Source organism: Rhododendron vialii, chromosome 5a (assembly GCF_030253575.1).
Source record: "Rhododendron vialii isolate Sample 1 chromosome 5a, ASM3025357v1".
Classification (NCBI taxonomy): domain Eukaryota; kingdom Viridiplantae; phylum Streptophyta; class Magnoliopsida; order Ericales; family Ericaceae; genus Rhododendron; species Rhododendron vialii.
In genome coordinates this window covers 37,695,080-37,719,136 of record NC_080561.1, presented here as the reverse complement: position 1 = coordinate 37,719,136, position 24,057 = coordinate 37,695,080, and the positions used below count along the sequence as shown (strand labels likewise).

General features: G+C 39.4%; 2 protein-coding genes across 2 annotated transcripts; both read left to right on the top strand.

Annotated features, from left to right (window-relative positions):
- The first annotated feature begins 1,489 nt into the window (after nucleotides 1–1,489).
- LOC131326408 (expansin-A6-like) lies at nucleotides 1,490–5,147 on the top strand. Its single transcript, XM_058359190.1, has 3 exons — nucleotides 1,490–1,769; nucleotides 2,234–2,552; nucleotides 4,442–5,147. Exons 1-3 carry the CDS (start codon nucleotides 1,616–1,618, stop codon nucleotides 4,749–4,751), a joined length of 783 nt encoding a protein of 260 aa, XP_058215173.1. The 5' UTR covers nucleotides 1,490–1,615; the 3' UTR covers nucleotides 4,752–5,147.
- A 12,336-nt stretch (nucleotides 5,148–17,483) lies between these two features.
- Nucleotides 17,484–22,246, top strand: LOC131326406 (transcription factor AS1). The gene is made up of 3 exons (XM_058359189.1): nucleotides 17,484–18,174; nucleotides 20,867–21,270; nucleotides 21,370–22,246. Exons 2-3 carry the CDS (start codon nucleotides 20,911–20,913, stop codon nucleotides 22,036–22,038), a joined length of 1,029 nt encoding a protein of 342 aa, XP_058215172.1. The 5' UTR covers nucleotides 17,484–18,174; nucleotides 20,867–20,910; the 3' UTR covers nucleotides 22,039–22,246.
- Nucleotides 22,247–24,057: the final 1,811 nt, after the last annotated feature.

The window sequence follows — 24,057 nt, the reverse complement described above, 5'->3', positions numbered from 1 at the left end:
TTTAAAAGATGCAAAAAAAAAAATTAAAAATTTATTTTCATTATATTTGAGTTTGAAATTACCTTCTTTTTTCAAAAAGTTCTTTTTTTTCAAAAGTAAAACACCACCTGAAGATGAATATTTAAGTTTCCCTTAATTTTATTGAAAAAATTATAATCAACTTTTCTAAAAATTCCTCTTTTTTTGGTTGAGCACAATGCTAACGTGGCTTGTTTTTTATTTTTTGAAGTTACAAATAGGAAAGTAAGGGCATCCGCACAAGACTCTTTAAATTTTGGACCAAATTATACCTTGAAAACTTACTTTATTACTTTAGCTAGCCATTTTTACAATGTTCACTGCATCAGACTCTTTATTCTCACTCTCTTCTCAATTAAATATTCGTATTTATGATAAAATGATAAAAAAATAAGATTTTCGCACCGGTTCAAACGAATTGAAAATTGTAAAACTTAATTTTTTTACGTTGTTTATATATTACTAAAAAATATGGTTAAAAAATTAAATGTTTTAATTTTTAATCTGTTTGAACCAGTGCAAAATTTTTATTTTTCTAATCCTTTTATCCTAAATGATCATAATGAATTTTTAACTCTAAGGCTTTTAACGAGCTCCCTAAGAAAGTCTTAGAACCAAATATGAAAAGTTTAAACAAAGTTTGAATTGAAAACATTAAATTAATGTTTAACCTGTGAATAGTTCCTCTTGGTTTTCCACGAGGTACTGTAGCAATGTTAGTTTGATGTCAAGAGAGAAGAGGCTGATGCAAGGCCAATTCCCTCTTTTGGCTGGTTATTATAGCGGCACCAGAGAAGTAGCGTCCCTGATGTGATGCAGATGCTCATAAGAGCATCTCCAATCCATACAAAATAGAGGATGGATGTAACACATTGAGGGGAGATTTTGTAATTTATTCCACTTTTTCTTCACTTTTTGTACTTTTTTGGGAGAATTTTTGAGGGACCCACCGTCCTTTTTAGAGTTTGGAGGAAATTTGTACTCCAAATTTACTTTTGGTCCTCCATTTTTAGAGGACCAAATTTACTTTTGGAGGACCAAACTCTAAAAAGGACGGTGGGTCCCTCAAAGATTCTCCCAAAAAGTAGAAAAAGTGAAGAAAAAGTGAAATAAATTACAAAATCTCCCCTCAATGTGTTACATCCATCCTCTATTTTGTATGAATTGGAGATGCTCTAACAGTTTAATTTATAGCAAAAGTAGAAAAGAAAAGAGGAGAGAGAGAGAGAGAGAGAAAGAGAGAGAGAGAGAGATCACGGAGAAGGAGAGCAGTAAAAATTACAGTACACGGTAATAATGGTGGGTCCCTGCACGAGAGAGAGAGAGAGCGGGGGGGGGGGTGGGGGGGTTTGGGGATCACGGAGAAGGAGACCAGTAATATTACACGGTAATAATGGTGGGTCCCTGCACCTCATGTGATTCGCCCCCTTGCCTTCCCTAGCATAAGTACCCCACCTTCCTCCCGCTTTCAATTCGCCCCAATCCCACCCTTCCACTTCCCCCACTCTCTCTCTCCAAAACGCAAACACACACTCTCTCTCTCTCTTCAGAAGAAACCCACTACGCTCTGTTTCTCCAGTTTCAGTGAGCGTGTGAAATGGCTCCACTACTGAGGCCGCTCTTCTGCATTGCTGCTCTGGTCTCGCTTGTTGGTTTCGCTAGCGCCAGGATCCCCGGAGTTTACTCCGGCGGCCAGTGGGAGACCGCCCACGCCACCTTCTACGGCGGCAGCGACGCCTCTGGCACCATGGGTACATAACATACTGCGATTTCCCTCACTTCTTTAAACTGTTCTTCGATTTACGAACTGTAAAATACCTCCTGTTGTACTAGGTTCTTTATTTTTCGCTCCTCTGTTTCTAACCCATTTCCGAACCCCTCTGTATCTTCGTGAAAAAAGCTTGTTCTCCCAACTTCGGTCCTGAATTTTTCCCGCTGCAAACCTTAACCCGTGCCCTGCATTTTCCCGCCAAATCTGAAATCTCCTAAGCCATGCCTTGCATTTTCCCCGTAAACCCTTGAAAAGCTCTGGTTTAGTTTTGAATCTAGAGCTTTTCTTTCCCCAGATCTGAATTAATTACTCGATTGGAACCTGAAAAACCTACACATTCTATTTTTAGTCGTGCATATTTTTCTAATTGGTCCTCATTGGATCTATAACCGTAAGAGAGTGGCGGTATTGATTTTGCGGTTTTTTTTTTTTGTTTTTTTATAGGTGGGGCGTGTGGGTACGGAAACCTGTACAGCCAAGGCTACGGGGTGAACACGGCGGCGCTGAGCACGGCGCTGTTCAACAACGGGCTGAGCTGCGGCGCGTGCTTCGAGCTCAAGTGCGACAACGACCCCCAGTGGTGCCACCCGGGCAGCCCGTCTATACTGGTGACGGCCACCAACTTCTGCCCGCCCAACTTCGCCCAACCCAGCGACAACGGCGGCTGGTGCAACCCGCCCCGTCCCCACTTCGACCTCGCCATGCCCATGTTCCTCAAGATGGCCCAGTACAAGGCCGGTATCGTCCCCGTCGCTTTCCGCCGGTCAGTCTCTCTCTCCCCTTTTTTCTTCTGTGGGTGGAATCTAAAAAACCCCGAGATTCTTTGTACCGAAAAATTAATCTACTTCTGTACATAGATGTTTTGGGCTGTTAGATTGTGTGAACAGTTTTGTGTTATGTTTTTACCATTTTTATTCGATTTAATCGCCGAAAATGCACCGGTACTGAGGTATAGAAAATTTCAGTACAGGAATTGAACTTGTGTTGCGTTTTGATTTGCTTGGTTTCGACGCCGTATGGGGTCCAGACTCTAGTTTCTCTAGTTCCCGGGCACCAGATTTTTAACTCCCCCATTTATCACCTTTTTTTTTTTTAATTTTCAAAATGCATAATATTTGATTTTTTGTGTTTAAAAACTGCGAAAAGAGTAGAATAATATTACTAGTATAGATAAGAAAAGTTAGAATGTGGTTATTGGACAATGGTGCCCAGTTGTTCTGTGTAATTACTTCTGGAGGGATTCTGTTCACGTGTGGGGGGTGCGGCGGTAGGGTTTCTGGTACTTTTCTCGTTGTGGCAGAGCGAGGGTTCACGGAAGTTGCATTGATTGGAATGGATGGCGTTTTAGGTAAGAGAAATGATTTTAGACTGGTATGGAAAATGGGAACCCCAGAGCATCCGTTCATTGCCGAGATGAATTTGGAGCCGTCCATCGCCGAATATGGACGGCCCGGATGGACCAAAACGTATACCGCATGCTCCCCCAGTTTAAAACGGGAAAGTCTGTGTACATCTCGACACCGATGTGTGTGAAATCGTTTGTGAACTTCTCAAAAATAACGGACGTTTCACGCTCATTTCATGGTTTTGTACTTATTTGTGTGCAGATATATACACATAAATCTACCTACGTAGCATTGTTGAGGAAAAAATTAGCATTAAGCATTTTTTGTTCTTAAGAAGAGATGGCAAGCTTTATTATACCGTTTTTATTATACTATAAATTGTTTTTCAAGAAACTCCGCATGCGGTTACTTCTGGATAAGGACTTTATTAGTTGGACAGAAATACCCATCCCATTTCTTCTCTATTTTGACCGAATCTGTCCAGTGTCTGTCGTAAAGGAATTTCGAACGGTTTCGTCACTTTCGGCGCGCTGTCGTGCTGTCTAGTCGAATCCTATCACGAAATGACATAACTACCCCCAGACCCCTGTTGAGAAAACCGTCCACAAAGCCACCATGACTGATGGCATTCCGGGAATTCAGGAAATTACTCAGACTGCACCACGGTTCGGACCCAAATAATTGTCAGGGGCAAGAGGGTAGTTTGATCTTTGGTTGAGGGTAGTTTGGTACTTTAAGTTCATTGCACTAAAATATTTACCCAACCGTGTGCACATATAAATACTCCCACCAGGCCACTACTATGTTAATGGACGAGGATCTTCTCTAATTATAAAACAATTATGCTACAAACCAAAAACACGTACACAAACACACTAACAAGCTATGCTGAGCTCACACACGCAAACACCTCCGATGTGTATAGGACCCACATGACTTGTGAGTGTATTTGTGATTTTAGAATTATTGATTATAAAATGTCGGGATCATTGGGTCATTTTTGGGCTTCTTCCCGCGGCTCATTTTGATAAGGAAGCCTGTTCTTATTATAGAGCTTGTTAAGAATATCGAACGGTTTGATATTGATCTGTATTATCTCCAAACACATTCATTTTCTTGAAAAATACACACGAGGGAATTGGGTCGAAATGCATTTTGTTTTATGATAAATGTGTTCCGGTCAATGTGTTTTTTAAACTCTGTTATCAAATTTGTTCATTTTCGTCCGTCTCCATAGTGCACATGTTGAAATTTTAGTATCGCACAATTTCAATAACCACCCATTTGTTGTGTATTTTTTTTTCAGAGTGGCGTGCAGAAAGGAAGGAGGGATCAGGTTCACGATCAACGGCTTCAGCTACTTCAACTTGGTTTTGGTCAGCAACGTTGCGGGCGCAGGGGACATCGTGAGGGTCAGCGTCAAAGGAGCCAACACCCAGTGGATGCCCATGAGCCGCAACTGGGGGCAGAACTGGCAATCCAACGCCGTCCTCGTCGGCCAGGCCTTGTCCTTCCGAGTCACGGCCAGTGACCGCCGCTCCTCCACCTCATGGAACGTGGCACCCGCTCATTGGCAGTTCGGCCAGACTTTCATGGGCAAGAACTTCCGCGTCTGAAAATTTGGAAGGAAAAAAAATTCCAGTTTTCCCGCCTTCTGTTTTTTCTCTTTTTTCTCGGGAAAATCTGAAGGAAAGTGGGCGATTAGCAATAGTAGAAGAAAAAGGGTGATAGGTTTAGAAAAGTGGATTTGTGGTAACTTTTTATAATTCCACTTTAGTTTTTTACTACTACTTTTTGACTTGTTTGGTTTTGGGGTGGGGTTTAAGTGAGAACCAGCAAAAGCTGAGGTGGCTGCATGAAATTACAAAAAAAGTATTGTAGCCCGCAGCTATAATGATATATCTATCATGTTTTTATTGTTATGATATGATATCCCCATATAGTATTGGGTATTGTTCTATTTTGTAATAGATGTTTGAGATTGACGTGTTAAAATGTTGATGGTTTTAAAATGTTCGTTTTGGGATTTTGGATTTTAATTTATAGGTAATTAGTGTGGAGAGAAATGGAATAATGATTGAAAATAGAGATAATAATTGAAGAGAGATAAAGAGAAAAATAATTGAAGAAAAATAAAATAATGATTAGAATTCAAAATTCAAAATCCTTAAACGAACGAGGTAATGTTTGTGGGAGTGAAAAGATGCAACCTTTCAAAGAATTTGATTTGAATAACCAAAGAAAGGTGAAAGAAATATGAAGTGAAAATTGACCCTATTCATTGATTGTTTTAGTTAAGGGGGGAGAAAGGTGAAAGGTTTTTTGAGAGATCCATTCAGACGGGACCCAAAAAAAAAAATTGATTTCCTCCTAATAAACAGCGATAGGGGGATGTGGAACGATTAAAAACTAATCTGCTAATTGATTTGGGGGTGTGGACCGGTGTCGTGTGGAACGGATGCCAAAACCCAGGAAGTGATTAAACTCTGTGTAAATGCCTTTGCCTTGATCGTAACTGGCAACGTGTGCGTTTGGCGCACTTTGGCATATGCGCATTTCCGGCACTGGCCCGTGATAGATTGAGATGATACGTGCCTCAGGGGAAATTTTATGAACAGTAGTACCATAATGTTTTAGGTGAAATTTTATAGGAATTGATATTCGCGCTCATTTTTTTAATGCAGGCGCTCCATTTTCAACATACTTCATGAAAAAAGTGGAGCGTTTGCCTAAAAAAAAGGGAGCGCAAATATCAATTTTCGATTTTATTGAACATCAGTACCAAAATTTTTACTCCAGTAGGGACAAAGGTACAATTTTATGCCTCACGTGAAAACCTCAAGCAACGGTATTAATTATATGTGCATCAAACAGCATTGATTTCACATTGAAGGGAGTAGGGCCCCGGATTGGGTTGTTACAAACCCACCTCACATGCAGGCTTGGAGAGAGAGATACCGGAAGATACTCATCTTGGCAATCAACGGCTCAGATTTTACTCGAACAATGAACGGTTCAGATTTATATACTTTTAGATTCGATCCGAATCATCCATGCTGAGATGAGCGGCCGGATCGGCATCCGGCCGCTCTATACCCGCTCGGCAGCATCCTCGGGCATATGGCCCACTTGTAGAGGTCTGTGACTCGGGTTTTCTGAACAACCATCATGTGCTCCATCCGCTGGGCATTAATTGAAGTTATTGCTTCACGTTTTCCAGTTTTTTTTTTTTCGAGACTTTTCCACTTCACTTCTACGCATTCACCCTTCATATCTATCAGCTGTTTTTTTAGCACAAAGGAAAAATGTGTAGAATTTAATTTGTAAAATTGCATTTCCAATTTGTTAAGGATGTCTAAGAGCAAGTTTATCAGTAGATTGGTAAAATTGCTCGTAAACAGTGCACTTTTTTTATTTTATCTACTCATATTTCTTTCAACACTACATCAATACCATCTATTTAACATATTCTCTATTAAAAAAATATTACTTTTATTTCCTTTTTTTCTTTTTTGAGGAGAGAGAGAGAGAGAGAGAGAGAGAGAGAGAGAGAGAGAGAGAGAGAGAGAGAGAGAAAACAATAAAGAAATGAGAAAGCTTGTGAACAGTCGCACTCTTCTTTTACCTTGGAACTGTAACTGGAGGGAGTTTACCTCCTCCTTTACCGATTCTGCTGCAGAGTACTTTTCTCACTTTTGGTGATGTAAAATGGCTATATAGGTAGTTTACATGAGCTGATAAACTTGCTCTAAGGGGTGCAAAGGAGCGAAAGCAAGATTCAGAGTGTTCGAAACTTAGATTGTCTCGAATTTAGTGAACTCGAGCTCGATTAGCAAGTAAGAACTCGAGCACGGTCCGAATGCTAAAGAAGCCTTTATTAATGGGCTTGGGCCAAGCCCGGCTATGGCTTACTTGAGCTCAGGTCGGTTACTAAACAACCTTTATAAATTATGTTCAAGCTTGGCTCTTTACTAAATGAACCGAGCCGAGTTAGCCTAACTTGAGCTACTTGTGAAAAGCTTGGTTTTAGCAAGCTTAGCGCCCGTACAACATGTGTGTGTGTGTGAATTTCATGTTTGTTCGGTAGGTCAATTAAGGATATATATATATATATATATATATATATATATATATATATAAAGATGTGGAATTGAGGCTCGGGCCGTCTATTCCAATTTGATTGGCTTTTTTTTAGAGATTCGTGTCATTTTTAAATTACTAGTAATATGGTTTCGATTTAGAATTTTTTTGTTATTTTAAAATTTTGATTTAACAGAACCAATAAGAATTTATCAATAAAATACATATTGCATATAAAATCTCTATTAAACTAAATCCGTCTAAGTGCCTCAAGTGGTTGAAATAGAAATTAAATAAACCTATATATATTCTCATTAGAAGTATAAATAAATCGAAGCTCTTAATTATGTTTCCAATTCCTTCGAAATTCAAACAGGTTTAAGTAACTCTACAAAACTAATTCCATATCAAATTGGGTGATGGTGTTGTGCAGTGGTGTGCGCAGCATGGTGTTGCGCACCTCCGAGCCATCAAATCTAGGGATGGCAATGAGGCGGATCGGGTTGGATTTTGCGTCCCCCAAACCCGCCCCATTCTATATCGGATCGGAGTCGGAGAGGGGGAAATTGGAGAGGTGTCGGGGTCGGGGTCGGGGAAAAATCGAGTCCCCATTCACCATAATAATTTGACTAGTTTTGTTCTTTTTAGAGTGTTTTGAAAAAAAAAAACAAGATATTGATGATTAATGAGAGTTGAAAAAAATAGAAATAAAAAAAACAAAGACATAAATTAGTGTTTTATTAATTGGTATATTGCTCTTATTATATCAAAACAATGAAATTTATTTAGACATATACATACAAAAATATAAATATCTACAATTGGGTTCGGATCGGGTTAAAACGGGGCGGGGGAAGCAAATACCATACCCGCCCCATTTGTCTATCGGATCGGGGAATACCCGCTCGGATCGGGGCGGGGAGGTCGGAGGCGAGGGCGGATCGGAGGTAATTGCCATCCCTAATCACATCGTGCATCCGACGGTTAGGATCTCATCTTGGCAATGAATGGCTCTCGATCGTTGGTTGCCGAGATGAGATCCGAGTCGTCGGATGCATGATCCGATGGCTCAAAGGTGTGTAACACAATACTGTGCACCTCACTGTACAACACCAACCCCGCAATTGGGGCAAGTGTAATATCAGAAGAGTGGATTAAACTAACTTATCAAGTCGAAAAAGAAAGGGAAACCCTATCTATCTATCTTCTACTCCTTTTTCTTAAATTATCACTCGATAGATGTTTAGCCTACTCCTAAGGCCTAAGGGGATGAAGAAGAGGTACAACTCAGCTAAAAACGGATGGGGCAAGCTCAAAGGTCGTTAACCATCACACCAAGCACTTGCGCTCCTGGCGAGAATTGAACCCTCGCCTTCCGCGTGGAATAATAGGTGAGAAATTATCATTGAGTTGCGAGCCCGTTGACAAAAACCCTGTCCATCTATGTAGGGTTAAAAAGAAAAAAGAATGGTATATATACCTTATCTTCCTCATGGATAACACAGTTGAATACAAAGCCTTTCGGCAGGAAAAACAATGGCATATTGGGACATCCTCTTTCGTGGATAACACAGTTGAATTTTGAATTTATACCGCAAACTCTAATTGGTTACAAAAAAAAATTTTGTGATTCCCTTGTCAAATGGTTCTTACAAGTTGCACAAAAAATCTCAAGGCTTTGTGAACTCGGGTTTGGGGTTGCTAGTGTGCGCACACCTGCTCCGTTCACAGGTTAAGAAATTAGTGCAGACGTATTGTTCTCGGTAAAATCTTGGTGAAGTGGAGTTAGGGGAAAAAATTGTATTAAAGGCTTGACGTAATGATTTGATAACAAAAATTGTGGGGGAAATAAAAAAAAGTCTAGGATGAAGATTTAAAATCATTTTTCTAAATAAAACATAGGTCTCGAATCCTGAGAAAGATATGGTAAAACTCCCGATGGGATTGGGTTGGAGACTCTAAACCTGGAATATAAAGTTTCGGCATCCCTGAAGTTTAAATCTTAGCTCCGTCCATGTCGTAATTTTTACTTCTTTTTTATCATTACGTCCAGGCACTTGCACACTCCTTGAAAAAGAAAAAAGGAAAAAGAAAAAAAAAACTCTATGGGAGTTTTAATAGAAGAGTTAAATAAAATATATACATTTTTTTGAACAAAATAAATATGCGAATCTTATCATGCTTCGGGGTTTTTGAACAATCATGGGCTGGTGGTTTGGGAAATATTTCTGACCAGGTCCATTGCACGGCCCAAATTGGGCCTAAGGATCTCAATTTTAAGTGCCAAAACAAGAATTGGGCCGAGTTAGGGTAAAAGCTCTTGGACTGCGTGATCCATATTGGAAAAAACCCAACAAGGCAACACTAGATATCGCTTGATGTGTTTTCGAAACATATTTATCTATAGAAAGATGAGGATAGCAAACATTGCTACACTGGATAAAAATTCATTTTTCTAGTGATAAATATATTCCGAGAACGCATCAAACAATTTCGATTAACATGAATTTTTTGGGTACTAATTGGATGCTCTTGATCATCAAAATGAACAAGGGAAGAGGCCGGAAACAGCCTGGACAGAATCGTCCAATGAGAGGATCCCATTTCGATTTTAAACCCCACTCTCCAACAGACTACAAGAGCTACAAACAAATCGAGCAGCTCTTGGCTCGGCCCGTTAAGCTCGGTTGGCTCGTTTACAAATTGAGCAGAGCTCGAGCTCGAGTTTTGAGTTCGTTTTTCAAACAAGCCAAATGAGCCGAGCTTGACTCTCAAAATTAGTCAAGTTCAGCTCGTTAAGGGGCACGTTTACGAACGAGCCAAGCTTGAGCACTATGAAGCTCGGCTCGTCTACACCCTTAACCCAATTTTGACCTACTCCTTCCGTCCGGATTTAATAGTCTTTTTATGTGGTTTGTGTAATTTTTCAATCGATTGGAGTATATCTTGTAATTTATAATATTTTGTGTAATTTAAAAAATATTATTTTATTAAATTAATTGAGATTTATCAAACAAAATTCTTATTAGATATAAAATTCATTATCAATTTAAATATATAACTCATCTCTTATTTAATTAGAATTAAACGAGCAACTATTAAATTCGGAAATTCATTATCAATTTAAAAATATAACTTATTTTTATTCAATTAAAATTAAACAAGCAATTATTAAATTCGGACGGCGGGAGTATTTTGTACTACACATCGATTAGGCTAGCGTAGCATCGAAATAAACAGTGATTAGAAAACCTGAAAACAGCCTTTAAATACTTGAGGGCAGCAACAGTCCTCTGAGAGAGGGGAGGGGGGCAGGACAAAATATTGTTTAAAGAAAGGATTTTGTATGTTTCCCATTCGCCTAACCAACTTTGTTTTTGAGACTTGGGAGGAGCTTCTGACCACCTCAGGTTAACATAGTGAGGGGACTGGCCCCTCTCTCTCTCTACTTTTTTTCCCTCTCTCTCACAGATCCCAATAGATCTACAGGCTTTCCCTTGTACTGTCTTTTCTGTTCACAAATAAAACCCTCTAGTGGAAATGATAGTGTATATATGAGGTGAACTGTTTGGGTGCATCAAGTAGGGTATATTTTTGTTGTGGAGGGAGATGCTCTCCGATCCCTCGAAGGGACTAACGTCTCGTTTTGTTAAGATTTTTATTTTTTATTTTATGAGACAGATTATTCTTATTTAGTATTTCATATTTACTTTAAAAAATAAGTACTTATATATCTCTCTTAGCAGAACGGAGTCTAAACCGTCCGATTGTGTCCATTGCAGGGTCTTTTTGATGAACGAAATCGTTAATTACTTTGTCGAGAACGTTAGTTATTGGAAGAATCGTACTGATCAAATACCGTTTGACATGTTTCTAAAATATATTTGTCTTGCAAGAAACGAGTTCGAATTCCATTGTTTCAAACTTTATTTCTACTAGTTTTTGGAAAAATCATAAAATGTTCTGGCAAATAAAACGCGTGGTATCCAATCGACACAAACTTTTATCACAAGCGACGTTCTCGACAAGTGTTGAAAAGTAAAACGATTACGATAATCAAAGTTGGCAGAAAAATGTTGGTCCACACCCTGAACTAGGGGTGCCTACTGTCCCCTTAGGGACAGTAGTATTCCTGTTGGATCGATTTGGGCAGTTCATGCTCGACAATGAACAAGTCAAATTGCATCTCAAGCCAAACAGCAATGGACGATCAAGATCTGTTTAATCGATATGCAATCTAAATTGGCCATTGCAGAACATAGACGATTCAAATCAACTCAACACGCATGCCGTCTCTAAGGGACAGACTTATAACCCATTCTCCTTAAATTTTTACTAGTAGCATTTTCTAATGAACCATGCTACTGGTACAGACAATCTGTGTACAGATTGTGCACAGATTTTGTGGTGGGGCCCACTAAGGGTCCCACACAAATGATCCAAGCCGTTCATTAAATGTAAAATATTTTTTCAAGAGTCTCCATGAAAAATCAGCTCAATCTAATACCTATAAGTACTCGATCCAATTATCTAAATTTTCATTCAGATTTCCGGGTAATGAAAAGTTAGATGATTAGATTAAGCACCTATAGGTATTGGATTGAGCTGATTTTTTAAAGAAACCCTTGAAAAAATGTTTTACATTTAATGAACGACTCGGATCATTTGTATGGGACCCATGGTGAACCCCACCACAAAATCTGTTCACAAATTGTATGTACCAGTAGCATTTCGGTTTTCTAATTTGGACTCAAAAGGTGGAGAATTGAGGGGGGTATGGTATTGTGACAGCTCACTGTTGGAATGCTCTATATCCACTTGACACCCACTAAAACAATACCCACTTTAACTTTTTCCAGAGGGGGTGGCCGGGTGGGGCAGGGGGGGAGTGGTCAGAGAGTAGAGATTATAGGGGAGGATCTCCCTCAATTTTATAGCATGATTGATGTGTCACCATCAACATTTTCTCCCCCCAAAGATACCCTCACTTCTGTCCTTTCCTCTACCTCTGCAATACAGTAGTTTTTGGTAGTAATCAATAATACTCCTATCAGACCTAATTTACACTTACATCCTTGATGTTTGTGTATCATTTTACACTTACCATAAGTTTTCTAACATGACAAACTTGTCTGCCACTGTTATAGGTGTTATTTTATGATGAAAATACAAAACTTTGACAAAAAAGAGATAGTGACAATGATATGATAATTCAAGAATTTTCTGCAAACACATTCTAAAAGTTTAAACCAGAGTGATTAAGGGATGCATGAAAACCCATGTGAAAAAACTGTCAGATACAATAAAGATTTTGAACTTTCCTAAACCGACGACTAACACATGGATGTTGTTTTGCTTCCGTTTTATTTTACCTTGCTCCTTTAAATGTTAGTAAATTTTCTACATGTCGATCGGATAACATTTGCCGCAATCAAGACCGTCCAACATTCACAAAACCCTAATAATTCAAGAAACAAATTGAGAAAATCTGAGAACTGATATTCACACTCCATTTTTTGTTATTCACTTTTCTTTTTTTTGTCTTTTAGTAAAAAAATACATACAATTTCAATACTACAAAATAAAAAAAGAATGTGAATAACAAAAAAAAGAGTGCAAATATCAATTTCCAAATCTTTAGTGTCAAGAAAACAAATTATGAACCGTTAAAGGCAGTAGATACTAGATAAATAGTGGCAGAGAGGGTAAAAAGATGAAGCGGAATGATCCCTCTGTTAGCTAGGGTGTTTTTTTTTGGCCCTTTGGGGGCGTACTGTTTTTTTAACCCCCCAAAATCACAGAGAAGGGTCCGGATCCTACGTACATATATATACAGTATAGTAATACACAGTGAGAGAGAGAGAAAGGAAGGAAGGAAGAGAGAGAGAGAAAAGAAACCCCCGACGTAACGTATCACTGACAACTGAGAGGGGGTAAGGGGGGTGGGGGGGTTTGGTGTTGGCAGTAGTAGTAAGGTCATGTCCCCATCAGACTCGTCTCCTTGTGCCGTGAAACGCGGACTACAGTCCCACCCCCTAACTCCCTCTGGCCTCGACTTGTGTACGACCGTGCGTATTCGTGAGCGGGAACGAGAGTTAAGAGTTAAGACAGGTTATTCTTTTCGCATAAATCAATGAAAAATCCACTTAGCATAAACACGGGACTCTATTCGGATTAGACTTTGACAGAAATTTTAGAGTAAAGAGTGAAGACAAGGACAGAACTAGGAATTGATTTTGTTTTGAGCTAATCTTAAAAAAAAAATTAGTGCACAAAACAATATAGTATATAATATGGATACGGACAATCTCTAAAAAATAAAACATGTAATCCATTCAATTCACCGCGCATATTGCTAGCATCATCATATCCTGAACCTCGCATAATGTAGATTGTAATAAGTGAGGACATCAAATATCTATTTTTTAAGAGTTAATGCAGTAGTGCCTTTAATATGCACAATATGAAGGGGAAAAAATGACCTTGTAAAAACCCTTGAACACCAACAAATTCAAAAAGTGCTCTAGTTTTTAAATTTAAGCACATCAGCCAGTGTTATACATCAATTAAATCAGTAAAGATTTAAGCACACCAGCCAGTGCTTTGTATTTAATAACATAAGAGCAAATCTAAGTACATCAGTCAGTGTTATGCATTTAACAATATAAGTAAAAATCTAAGCATATCAGCCAATGCTTTGCATAATAAGGGAATACTTATAGATCAGAAGCTTGGTGATTTGACGTACTTGAAATTCGATTTAAGAAGATCGAGCATCCGATGTTTCATGAAGTTTCTTGAGTCGATTTAACTGGGTTTTCAGCTCTTCGACTCTGACAATCAACAAGAACTCAGCCGTTGACAGTAGTAGAGAGGGAGAGAACGAGAGAGAACAAATAAAAGAAAGAACGCTGGAGAGGGGGAAAGAACGTATGTTAACAGAGAGGCTTAGAGTCTGTTCCAGAAAGAGGAAAAAAATTTTATTTTTTAAAAATGTAATTTCAAGCTCAAAAATTATGAGTTTATTGAAATCTAAAAATATGCAATATGGATCTTGTTTGAAAGATCTCAATATACGATCCAAAAAAAATTCATTTACATTATTTTTGAATTTGAAAATGTGAAATAAACTGCTTATTTTTTAAGAAGATTTATGGAACGGAGCCTTAGAGAGCTGGTCCAAAATGGGTTGGTAGGATGGGTTAGGCTAAAAGAGAAAATAGATTGGACTAAAATTTATTAATCTAAATTTTTACATATAATTTTTTTTTTTGTTTTTGTTTTCTGGAAAGCCACCTGCGCTATAGCCCACCTTAGACTTAAGGTGGTTCCGCCCTAGTGAAGAAAGATAGAAAAATAAGAGTAATAATTAAGAAGAAATTTATTGGGGACTGTGAGCGCAGAGAAAAAGAATTGTGTCTTAAGACCCAAACTGAATATGGTCGTTACTTGTGTAAAGTCCTTAAACTATAAACAAGTTTAGTTTAAGACAAGTTTTTTAAAAGACACTCATCTGTACATGTGAAAGTTGTTCACGTTGATCTTCGATGTGAGTCTTGGGCGGACCTACGATGGTCTAAAAATTGAGCTCAACGGAGGAGTTTTTTTTTTTTATTAACGGAGGAGATGGAAACTAGAGCGAGTCTCTCCCATCTCCAAAAAAGATTAACTTAAATTAAGCATTAAACAGTGATATTAACACAACTTTTAAACACGATTTTGCAAATATAATTGTGCCAAAACTGTTGATTTGCGGATGGATTCGCAGTCATTAAAACTTTATTCAAATTATTTTCATATACTTTTTGGTGATGGAATTATACCCACAAATTTATCTCTCATTTTTCTGCACTAGGGTAGTGGGTCCCAGGCACCCCCGTCCTCCTTCTAATAATGGCAGCGCCAGATGATGATCAGGGCATCGCCCCCCCTCCCCTGCTGCTCTAGTCTACCTCTAGCTACCCTCAACCGCCCGGCCTATGATTGATTGCCTACAACCATGTGCTTTATTAATGCACCCTATGGAGGGAGGCAGGGGAAAAGCATCTGCGCATCTCTTGTTTTTGTGTAAATTTTCTTTCGGAACCGACTTTGTGTGGTTTGAATTTTGACGGAAGTTTTCAGTATAACGATGAGTGGAGAAAGGTTGAAAGAGAAATTAAAATAACAATAGAAGGAGAGACTAATTGAAAATCGTGCACGGATGAAGAGATTGAGTCCATGGACCCAAAGGGAACACAGTGGTACTTGCACCACGTTCGTCTTTGGCAATTGAATCATAGAGAAACTCTACTCCTCGAATAATTTTTCCTCGGGACTTGTGGCTTGAATGAGTCGAATCTATAATCGAATTTGATCATTTTATACCACCCAATATACGTCGGGACACGAAAACCCTGTTACGTGGGTTGCATTAGAGGAGCGTAGCGCACAGCATCGTTGTTAGTATCTGCAAAGGGAATGCATGTAGCTATCAAAATAGAATCCGATGATTCAAGGATCCATGCTAAGCCAGACAGCCTACATTTGTAAAATATATGTAAATTGTGCACTTCACGAAATTACTCCCAACACCCCTAAAGTGAAAGTATCGAAAAATTTGCGAGGTGCGAAAATCAAATTTTTTTTACATAAGGGCAAACAAGAATTGAGAAGGAGCGCTGCAGCTGGTACAAAAAATGGGTTGGTCCACTTCCCAGGGGAGCCATGGGCTCCATTTTTCTGGAATGAACGGTCCGATGTTAGTAATCAGAATGGAGATATGTCACTGATCGATGGGACTGCGTTGCACACAGTAGTTTTGCCATTATATTGTGAAAATGTGTTTTTGCTGTTTCGTATATCTAGTCACGTCAGTGGTCCAGCACGAGGGAGAGTTTGAAGAGAAAAATTGGAAGAGAGAGAAAAAGATCAAGTCAGTGGGTGGCTGGGTGCACTGTGCTGTCCGTACGCAAGAATTTTGTCAATTTTCGACCTCACCACCCACATGCTGTGGAACGGACTAGGGGTTCTGTAGAGTAATGAATACTGTCCCAGGGATTCTCAATATTCCGATGAAGGTCTCGGTGGGAGATATCGATAAGAGTTTGATTAATTTTTTGCTTAATCTTTATTTTCATAAAATTAGATGTAGAATTGACCACTCTCTTTGCTTTTTATCTCTCTTAGAAATTTGAAAGGTCCAAAATATGTTTTGACAGCTGAGATCGTCAACGGAATACCATGTGTGTGGTATCTGTCTGGCGCCCAAAAATTTCTCCCGAGCCTGGCCGAATTAACACACGATGGGTTTAACCAATGGCTGACCACCGGAAATTGCAACCTGGTCCCTCAAATGTCTATATTTGCCAAAAAAGGGGGATAAGCCTTAAAAAGGTCCCCCAAATGTCTATATATTTGCAAAAAGAGGGGATAAGCCTTAAAAAGGTACGCAGTCACATCTTGCTACATTACTTCTCTCTCCTTCTGTTCGTACTTACTTGCTCGTCTGAGGGACGTAAGATTGCCACCAGCCATCCGTCTTCGTTGCAGGTCATGAGGAGGAGCACGGAGAGCGGATCCGAGAAGGCCAAGCAAAAAGTATCACCCACATATATACATGGAAAAAGCTATTTAAAATGACTAATATACCCCCATTTAGGACAAATTGGATGTTATTATCATGTCCAAATCAACTTTTACATTGTAAGATAAGATATGGAGACGTTTTTTCCTGAGTGTGTGTTACTCACACATTTTGTCCTAATTGTTGCACTTCGAGTAGAACTAAATTGCACATGATTCCGGAAGGGAAAAGGGTTTCAAAATGAAATGATATAGCAAAGGTACATGGTTATTTTTATTGGGGTATGTTTTCAATACCATGTTTGCGCAATTTAGTTTTTACCTTCCCATGACTTCAAGATTCCAAAAAACCTAACCATCACTTCTCCATTCTTTCCCTCTCTTACCACTCCAATGCAATTCCCTCTATCATTCAGCATATATATGTCGTTTTTTTTTGTTGATTTGTAAATTTTCTTGAAATTTTATTAATCCAAGACCCTGTTGGCACGATCGGCATGCATGTTGTTCGTCCAAAACACTGTTGTTTTGGCCCAGCAAACCACTCCCCCTTGAGCCTTGTCTGGTTCTCAATAATTGGGCAATTGAAGATTACAAAAGTCTTGAATTACCATACGTAGACACAAAAATATAGAAAATACCCAAAAACTTTAAAATACAGTAAAAAAATTAGTTATAATAGATATCGGATAAAAATCAAACATGGGATTGAGCCGAATCCTCCATAACGTAAGCCACGACTACTCACTCCCTCTTCTTTTCTCAATTACCACATACTACCGCTCCATAAAATCAATCTACCGATGGGTCTGTCATTTTCCAAAATTACTGCTCCGTTAGAGCTTAGAATTCACTCCAGGCCGCACACTGAGCGATATGGAGCCGATCAAAAAGCGGAAAGTGGTGCTGATGGGCGCTGAATTCGAGCTTTGCACCCACTATCGTTAACATTTCTCCCTCTGGTCATTCTGCTTCAGTTTCTTTCTCTAAACCAACTTAAATTCACATCCCCCCCCCCCCTCTCTCTCTCTCTACATTACTTCTTCGTTTCAAGAAGAGGGCAGAATAACCACCCGCGCTTACGTAACCTCATTCCCCTACACACGTCATCCACGAGAGAGAGAGAGATTTGTTTCTCGCCTTTTTCTTCCATTCGCGTGCCCTTCTTTTCCCCCACAGTCTCTCTATAAGTCTCTCTCTCTCTCTCTAGTCTAGGCGTTGTTTCTTGCTTTCTCTGTCGCCGATTCTCTCTCTCTAGCATATTTCTCTCTCTCTTTCTCTCTAGAGTTGGAGTCCGTAGAGACCTTTTTTAACGGTTTGGGTTTTGCTCCGTTTTGATAAAGAAATCAAACAACGAATGCCGCGAAGGAGATGCTAGGTTTGTCAAACAGAAATGTGAGCGCTCTCTCTCTCTCTCTCTCTCTCTCTCGGGCCTTTTCTTCTCAGTTCTTGAATTAAAAAAGCAGCAATCATTGCTCTCTCTTTTTTGGTATATTATATTTACAAAATGTATATATGTAGTTTTGGGAGTTCTATCTTTTCCATTGCTGCTATGATGGGGTTTTCTCTGCTCTGTTAAAAGCTCCTAGTTAGGATTGACTATTTCTAATTTACGGGCCTTTTTTTAATGGTTCTTATCTTTATTTTAAAAGCCAGGAAATTTTCAGTTTCTATTTTTTTGCTCAGCTTAGTTGAAGCAGATGAACAAATTTTTTTTTTTCCCCAGCTTTTTAAGGGATATTGTAGCTCCCCTTGATTATTTATTTATTTGCGATAGATGCGTGAACTGTTAACTGACTGGAGCCCAATGACACTTCTCAACTCTTCCTGACTGATGGAAGGTGAGAGTTTGATTCTCGCTCGAGATGCGAGTGCTTAGTTTTGTGGTTGATGCCCTTTCAGCTTGTCCCGCCCGTACGCCCGTATGCCGCTTAGCGGTTTCCATTCTCCATCACCTTAGAGATAGGCAAGACATTGATGTAGGCAAGACATCTATCAAGGGAAAAAGAAAAACACTACTTGTGTAAGTGACCATGTGGTAGTGAACTACTACTTTTCAAAGCACAGCTCATTGTCATATCAACCCAAATCGGTGTACTCCGATATGTAACTGCGCTACGATCGTCTGTAGGCGGACATGAGACTATATTGCCCGAGTATTGTAGGTAAAGCGGTATCGGTTTGGCCGAGTATTGTTGGTAAAGTGGTATCGGCAGGGCGGCTCCAAGATTTTTGTTCCACATAAATATATATTTTGATTTTTTGGAGCTGTATTATCTACTTATCGACAAATTTAAGCGAATTTTCATTTACTTTAGCTATTTAGGAATAATTTGGTTCCGAAAATATTAAAGAAGAGTTAAATTACATGTAAAAGAGTAAAAATTTTAGTGCATTTTTTGAGTCCAAGGATTCTAAACCCCTCAAACACTCGTGCTGCCTTGTATTGAGTTCCAAGATCTTGTTACCTAACTACTGATAAGATTACGAGTCTATGACCATGTTCGTTTTGGGATTTTAGATTTTGGGTAATAAGTGGAGAGGGATAGATAGATAAATGTGAGTAATAATTGAGAGAAAATTTATTGAAAACCGTGCACAGAAAGAAAAGATTGAGACTTGAGTCTCAAAAAGAACATGGTCGTAACCGTGGACGGCCAATAGTGGTTCTAGTTCACAGCATGTATGTGATAGATTGGAAATCCTTGGCTTGAGTTTGTAATAGGCTGTGGATTCGGGGAAGTGTGAAACAATCAGTGTTTACTTGGTTTTAAGGTATGGTGTGATACCTTCCCAATCTGTTGCAATGTCTGTTGTTAATGTGTTCATGACACCGACAGGTATAACACTGAATTGTTGTCCTTGTTTTGGAGACTTGTAATTGTACTTTCTAGAGTTCTTCTGTTTCTAGTTTTGATCATTTCTTGGGGTTTGAATTGCAAGCCCTGTTTCTATTTCGACATAGTGTTTTTAACGAAATTCTTTGACACAATTTCATAGTAGTTGGAAATGTATCTGAGGTTTAAATGATCTTCGAGATGAGAAGGAAGTCTTATCTTCTATCCATGCGAGAGATTAAAAGGTCTTCTTTTTTACCAATGTGAGCTCTCTTCCATAGATTTAAATGTCGGCCGCTATGTAGTGGTTTTGCGGTTTCTTACCTCAAACATATATATGGCACTTGAAGGATCCAACTGACCAATTTGGGTACACGGGCTACCCTTATCCTCGTCATGAGAATATGATATCACATTACAGATGATCTGGTGCTCATGTTAAAACAGGAAGCCAAGTATAACACAAGACCTAGCATTAATAATGGGTGAAGTGCCAGCTATTAATGTCTTAATGACCAAGAACTTATTAATGTCTGGTTCTTAGTTCTCTTCTAATGTGAACTTCTGCATGTGTTTTGTTTCATCGTTGAGTGCCAATGTTGTTTGAGCGAACTAAGAATTGTCTCTTAATTGGTTGGTCGATCCCAATGTTCAGTTTCAAACTCGGATGCTACCAAAATTCATGGATGATCTAATTTCATCATTGTGAATCATCCTAGAGAACAGATTTAAGGAATCGGGTCATAATTGCATGAATCAACTTGTGTTGCAGTTCATTATTTAGCAATCGTGCGGATATATTATTCTAATGCAGGAAGCCAAGTATTAATGAACTCATGGCCTCTGATGCATAGGGTAGGGAAATGGCATCTCTTGATGCTTGCTATAGCTTCTATCCTTAAATACCGTGAATATCTTTTTTATTGAGGAATCCATGTTGCGGTGCAGATTGCTTCGCGTTTCTTTAAATTACCTACAGTTTCTTCTTGTTTTAGAGAAGCCCTTCGGATTCTTCTTTCGTTGACACTTCTCCGTATCAGGGTAGAGAACCATTTACGGGTTATCACTAGATTTTAGCATTTTTTTAGAGTAACATTTTACTGTAGTGGGCTGCTATTAAGTTTACCCTGCTAGTGGGCAGCTGTTAGTTTACCCTGCCAGTGTTACGGGGTCAGTTTCTTTGCGCTGAATTCTTAAATCCTAAATTGCTGAAAAAGTCTGTGTAATTCTGCTTTCCATTTTGTTATCAGATACATTATGAGGAGTTTGCTCCAATGGGCAGTATCATTTGCACATGGAAATGAAGGAAAGACAGAGGTGGCGACCTGAGGAAGATGCCCTATTGCGTGCTTACGTCAAGCAATATGGACCAAGAGAGTGGAACCTTGTGTCACAGCGTATGAACACACCCCTCAACCGCGACGCCAAATCCTGTCTAGAGAGGTGGAAGAACTATCTCAAACCCGGCATTAAAAAGGGATCCCTAACCGAAGAGGAACAACGTTTAGTGATCCGCCTCCAAGCCAAACACGGCAACAAATGGAAGAAAATCGCAGCTGAAGTCCCTGGAAGAACAGCAAAGAGATTGGGAAAGTGGTGGGAAGTTTTCAAAGAGAAGCAACAGAGAGAGCACAAGGAGAAGAACAACAGCAAGGTTGTGCCCGTTTCTAACCATTGTCTCTCCTCTTATCATCTCGTAATTCTTTTTTGTTCAAGTTAATAATATTTCATGTTGCCTTGCTGATAATAATAGGTTGTAGACCCCGTTGAGGACGGAAAGTACGACCGAATACTTGAGAATTTCGCAGAGAAGCTGGTTAAAGAGCGTCCTAATCCAACATTTCCCATGGCGACTTCAAACGGAGGGTTTCTTCGCTCCGATCCACCGCCTACTGCTGCTCCTCCACCACCGTCTTTACTTCCTCCTTGGCTTTCTAATTCTAGTAATAACACCAATATTAGGCCACATTCTCCTTCTGTAACCCTAAGTCTCTCCCCGGCGACTGTTCCTCCCCCACCCACGATTCCTTGGCTAAATCACCATGACAGCCGTTTCCCCCCTCCTCACGGGGAGAATATGTTGATTTCTGAGATGACGGAATGCTGTAGGGAATTGGAGGAAGGGCATCGCGCTTGGGCAGCGCATAAGAAGGAAGCGGCGTGGAGGTTGAAGAGAGTGGAGCTGCAACTGGAGTCTGAGAAGGCATGTCGAAGGAGGGAGAAAATCGAGGAGATGGAGGCAAAGGTGAGGGCGCTTTGGGAGGAGCAGAATGCTGCTTTGGAGAGGATTGAAGCTGAGTGCAGAGACCAGTTAGTGGGACTGAGAAGGGATGCGGAAGCCAAGGAGCAGAAACTGGCCGAGCAGTGGGCAGCGAAGCACGCAAGACTTGCCAAGTTTCTTGAGCAGATGGGGTGCCGGTAAGGCGAGTTTCCAGTTCACTGTTGGCATTGTTTGCATGAGGACTGGCCTTTTAGTTTCACTCGTTTGATGTTGTTGTATTGTATCTTTGGAATGTTACTGGACTCATCTTGTCTAATGTTTAATCACCAGACAAGTCTTTTGCCTTTGATGTATGTTATCTCAGTGTTACGATTTCTAGCACTAAATGCACTGATGCACATTACATTAACTTGGTTAATCTTGCAATTTCCCTACCACTTTTGCGATTTTCTCCCTGCTTCTCTCTACTTTTCTCTCTTTTGGCTCGTAAACAAGTCCCTCGATTTAACAAACCATTTGGGAGCCAAACTTAGAAGCCTAATTTAGAAGTAAATTAGAGAGTCCATTGGAGCACAAAAGTAACAAAATGCTTTGCTATTTTTGACACTTTGGATGAGAGCCTCGTGTAAGAGCCATTTTAGGATTCCATTGGAGTATTAGTTTTAGAGAGCCTCCTTACTAACTAATGATAAATGGAACCTCTAACTAAATTATAGCAGAGCAAGAGTTTTACTATGCCATCATACGTTCCTAGTAATTGCTATATCTCCAAACTAAAGGAGCTTTTAGTACATCTTGGAATGGAATCCTAAAATGGGAAGTTTTGTATGAAATTGCCTTTTGTCCCTAATCCATCTCAATACCCACATGAAAATTTTAAAAAATTGCAAAAATATATCAAGAAACGGGATCAAAAGCACAGGTTGAATGTTTCGTTTCCTATCACTAGTGTTTGGGCACACACAATGCTTGTACGAGTGAGTGGAGAAAATCTGCGGTTTAACCGCTTTTCAATAATTGAACAATTCAATTGCATAAAATTTGGAAGGGAAAAAATACAAAAAAAAATTGTAAGCAAAGTGAGTTGTGGAACGTGGTATGGGACATGTAGGATTGTTCGTTTGGGGTCTCCAAACCCCTGTGCGCGATCCCCAATAAATTTTCTCTATCTCTCTCCACTCGTTACTCTTAAAAACTTTCCTCAAAATCCAAACCGAACATGGTCCGTAGTCTAGAAATCCTTCCAAGTGGTGGGTAAGAAAGGGAGATGAACCCAAGTTTGATCTATATTTTTTTTGAAACTGTGGACTTTTTCAGTGGACACAAAAGCAGGCATATGCACTCTAATCATTGGTCTAGAAATTTACCAGTGAAAGCCCAATGGCTATCTAAAAAAAAGAATATATACTAGATTTCGAGCTGGGTTACTAAATTTCAGGCTCAGAAGGCCCATCAAGTGGGTTGCCCCTTGCGTTGCCTATAGCTGTAAGTGGTTCATTACATTCATTGATTTAGGTACCCATCCAGGAACGGTTCTACATGTGCCCCCACTTGAACAAGGGACTCACGTACAAATAGAAACGGAAGATATAGAGAAGTGATTTTGCTTCCAGTTTACTTCCCTTCCTGTCACAATTTGTACTTATATCGATCAAAGAATTTCAATCCCGATTCTCCACTGAAACAGGACCATTTTGATTTTGATTCTGATTCGTAGCTTCAGCTGGGATCTGGATTTCAACATGTTCTCGGAAAGGAAGGGAACATTGAATATACAACTTATGCAGTGGCTTTTGTAGTGAAATACTATCATTTTTCCTTTGTCTCAAAGGTTCCTTATGGAGTAGTATTATGCAAGTAATGTCTTTAAATATGCTCTTGCATGTCCATTTGCTTACCGAAAAGACCAAAAGGATCGGTAAGCAAATGGACAACTAGACTGATTCGTAAGTCCAACAACTATTAGTGCACCATGACGCCCAACAGTGTGGACTAAATTGTGATGGTCCAAACCTATCACAAATTACTTTTCAAAACTCCAACTTTCAGATGCTTCAATAGTTCTCAACAATTTAAGAAACTACCCAACAAGAATCCAAATAATATAAAGCCTTTAGCACACTGTTTCCTAGCACAAGGAACGTCATTCTAATGTATCAAAAACATTGTGTAGCACTCGCCTCCGTAATACTATTGTACATGCGCGAACACTAGAAATGA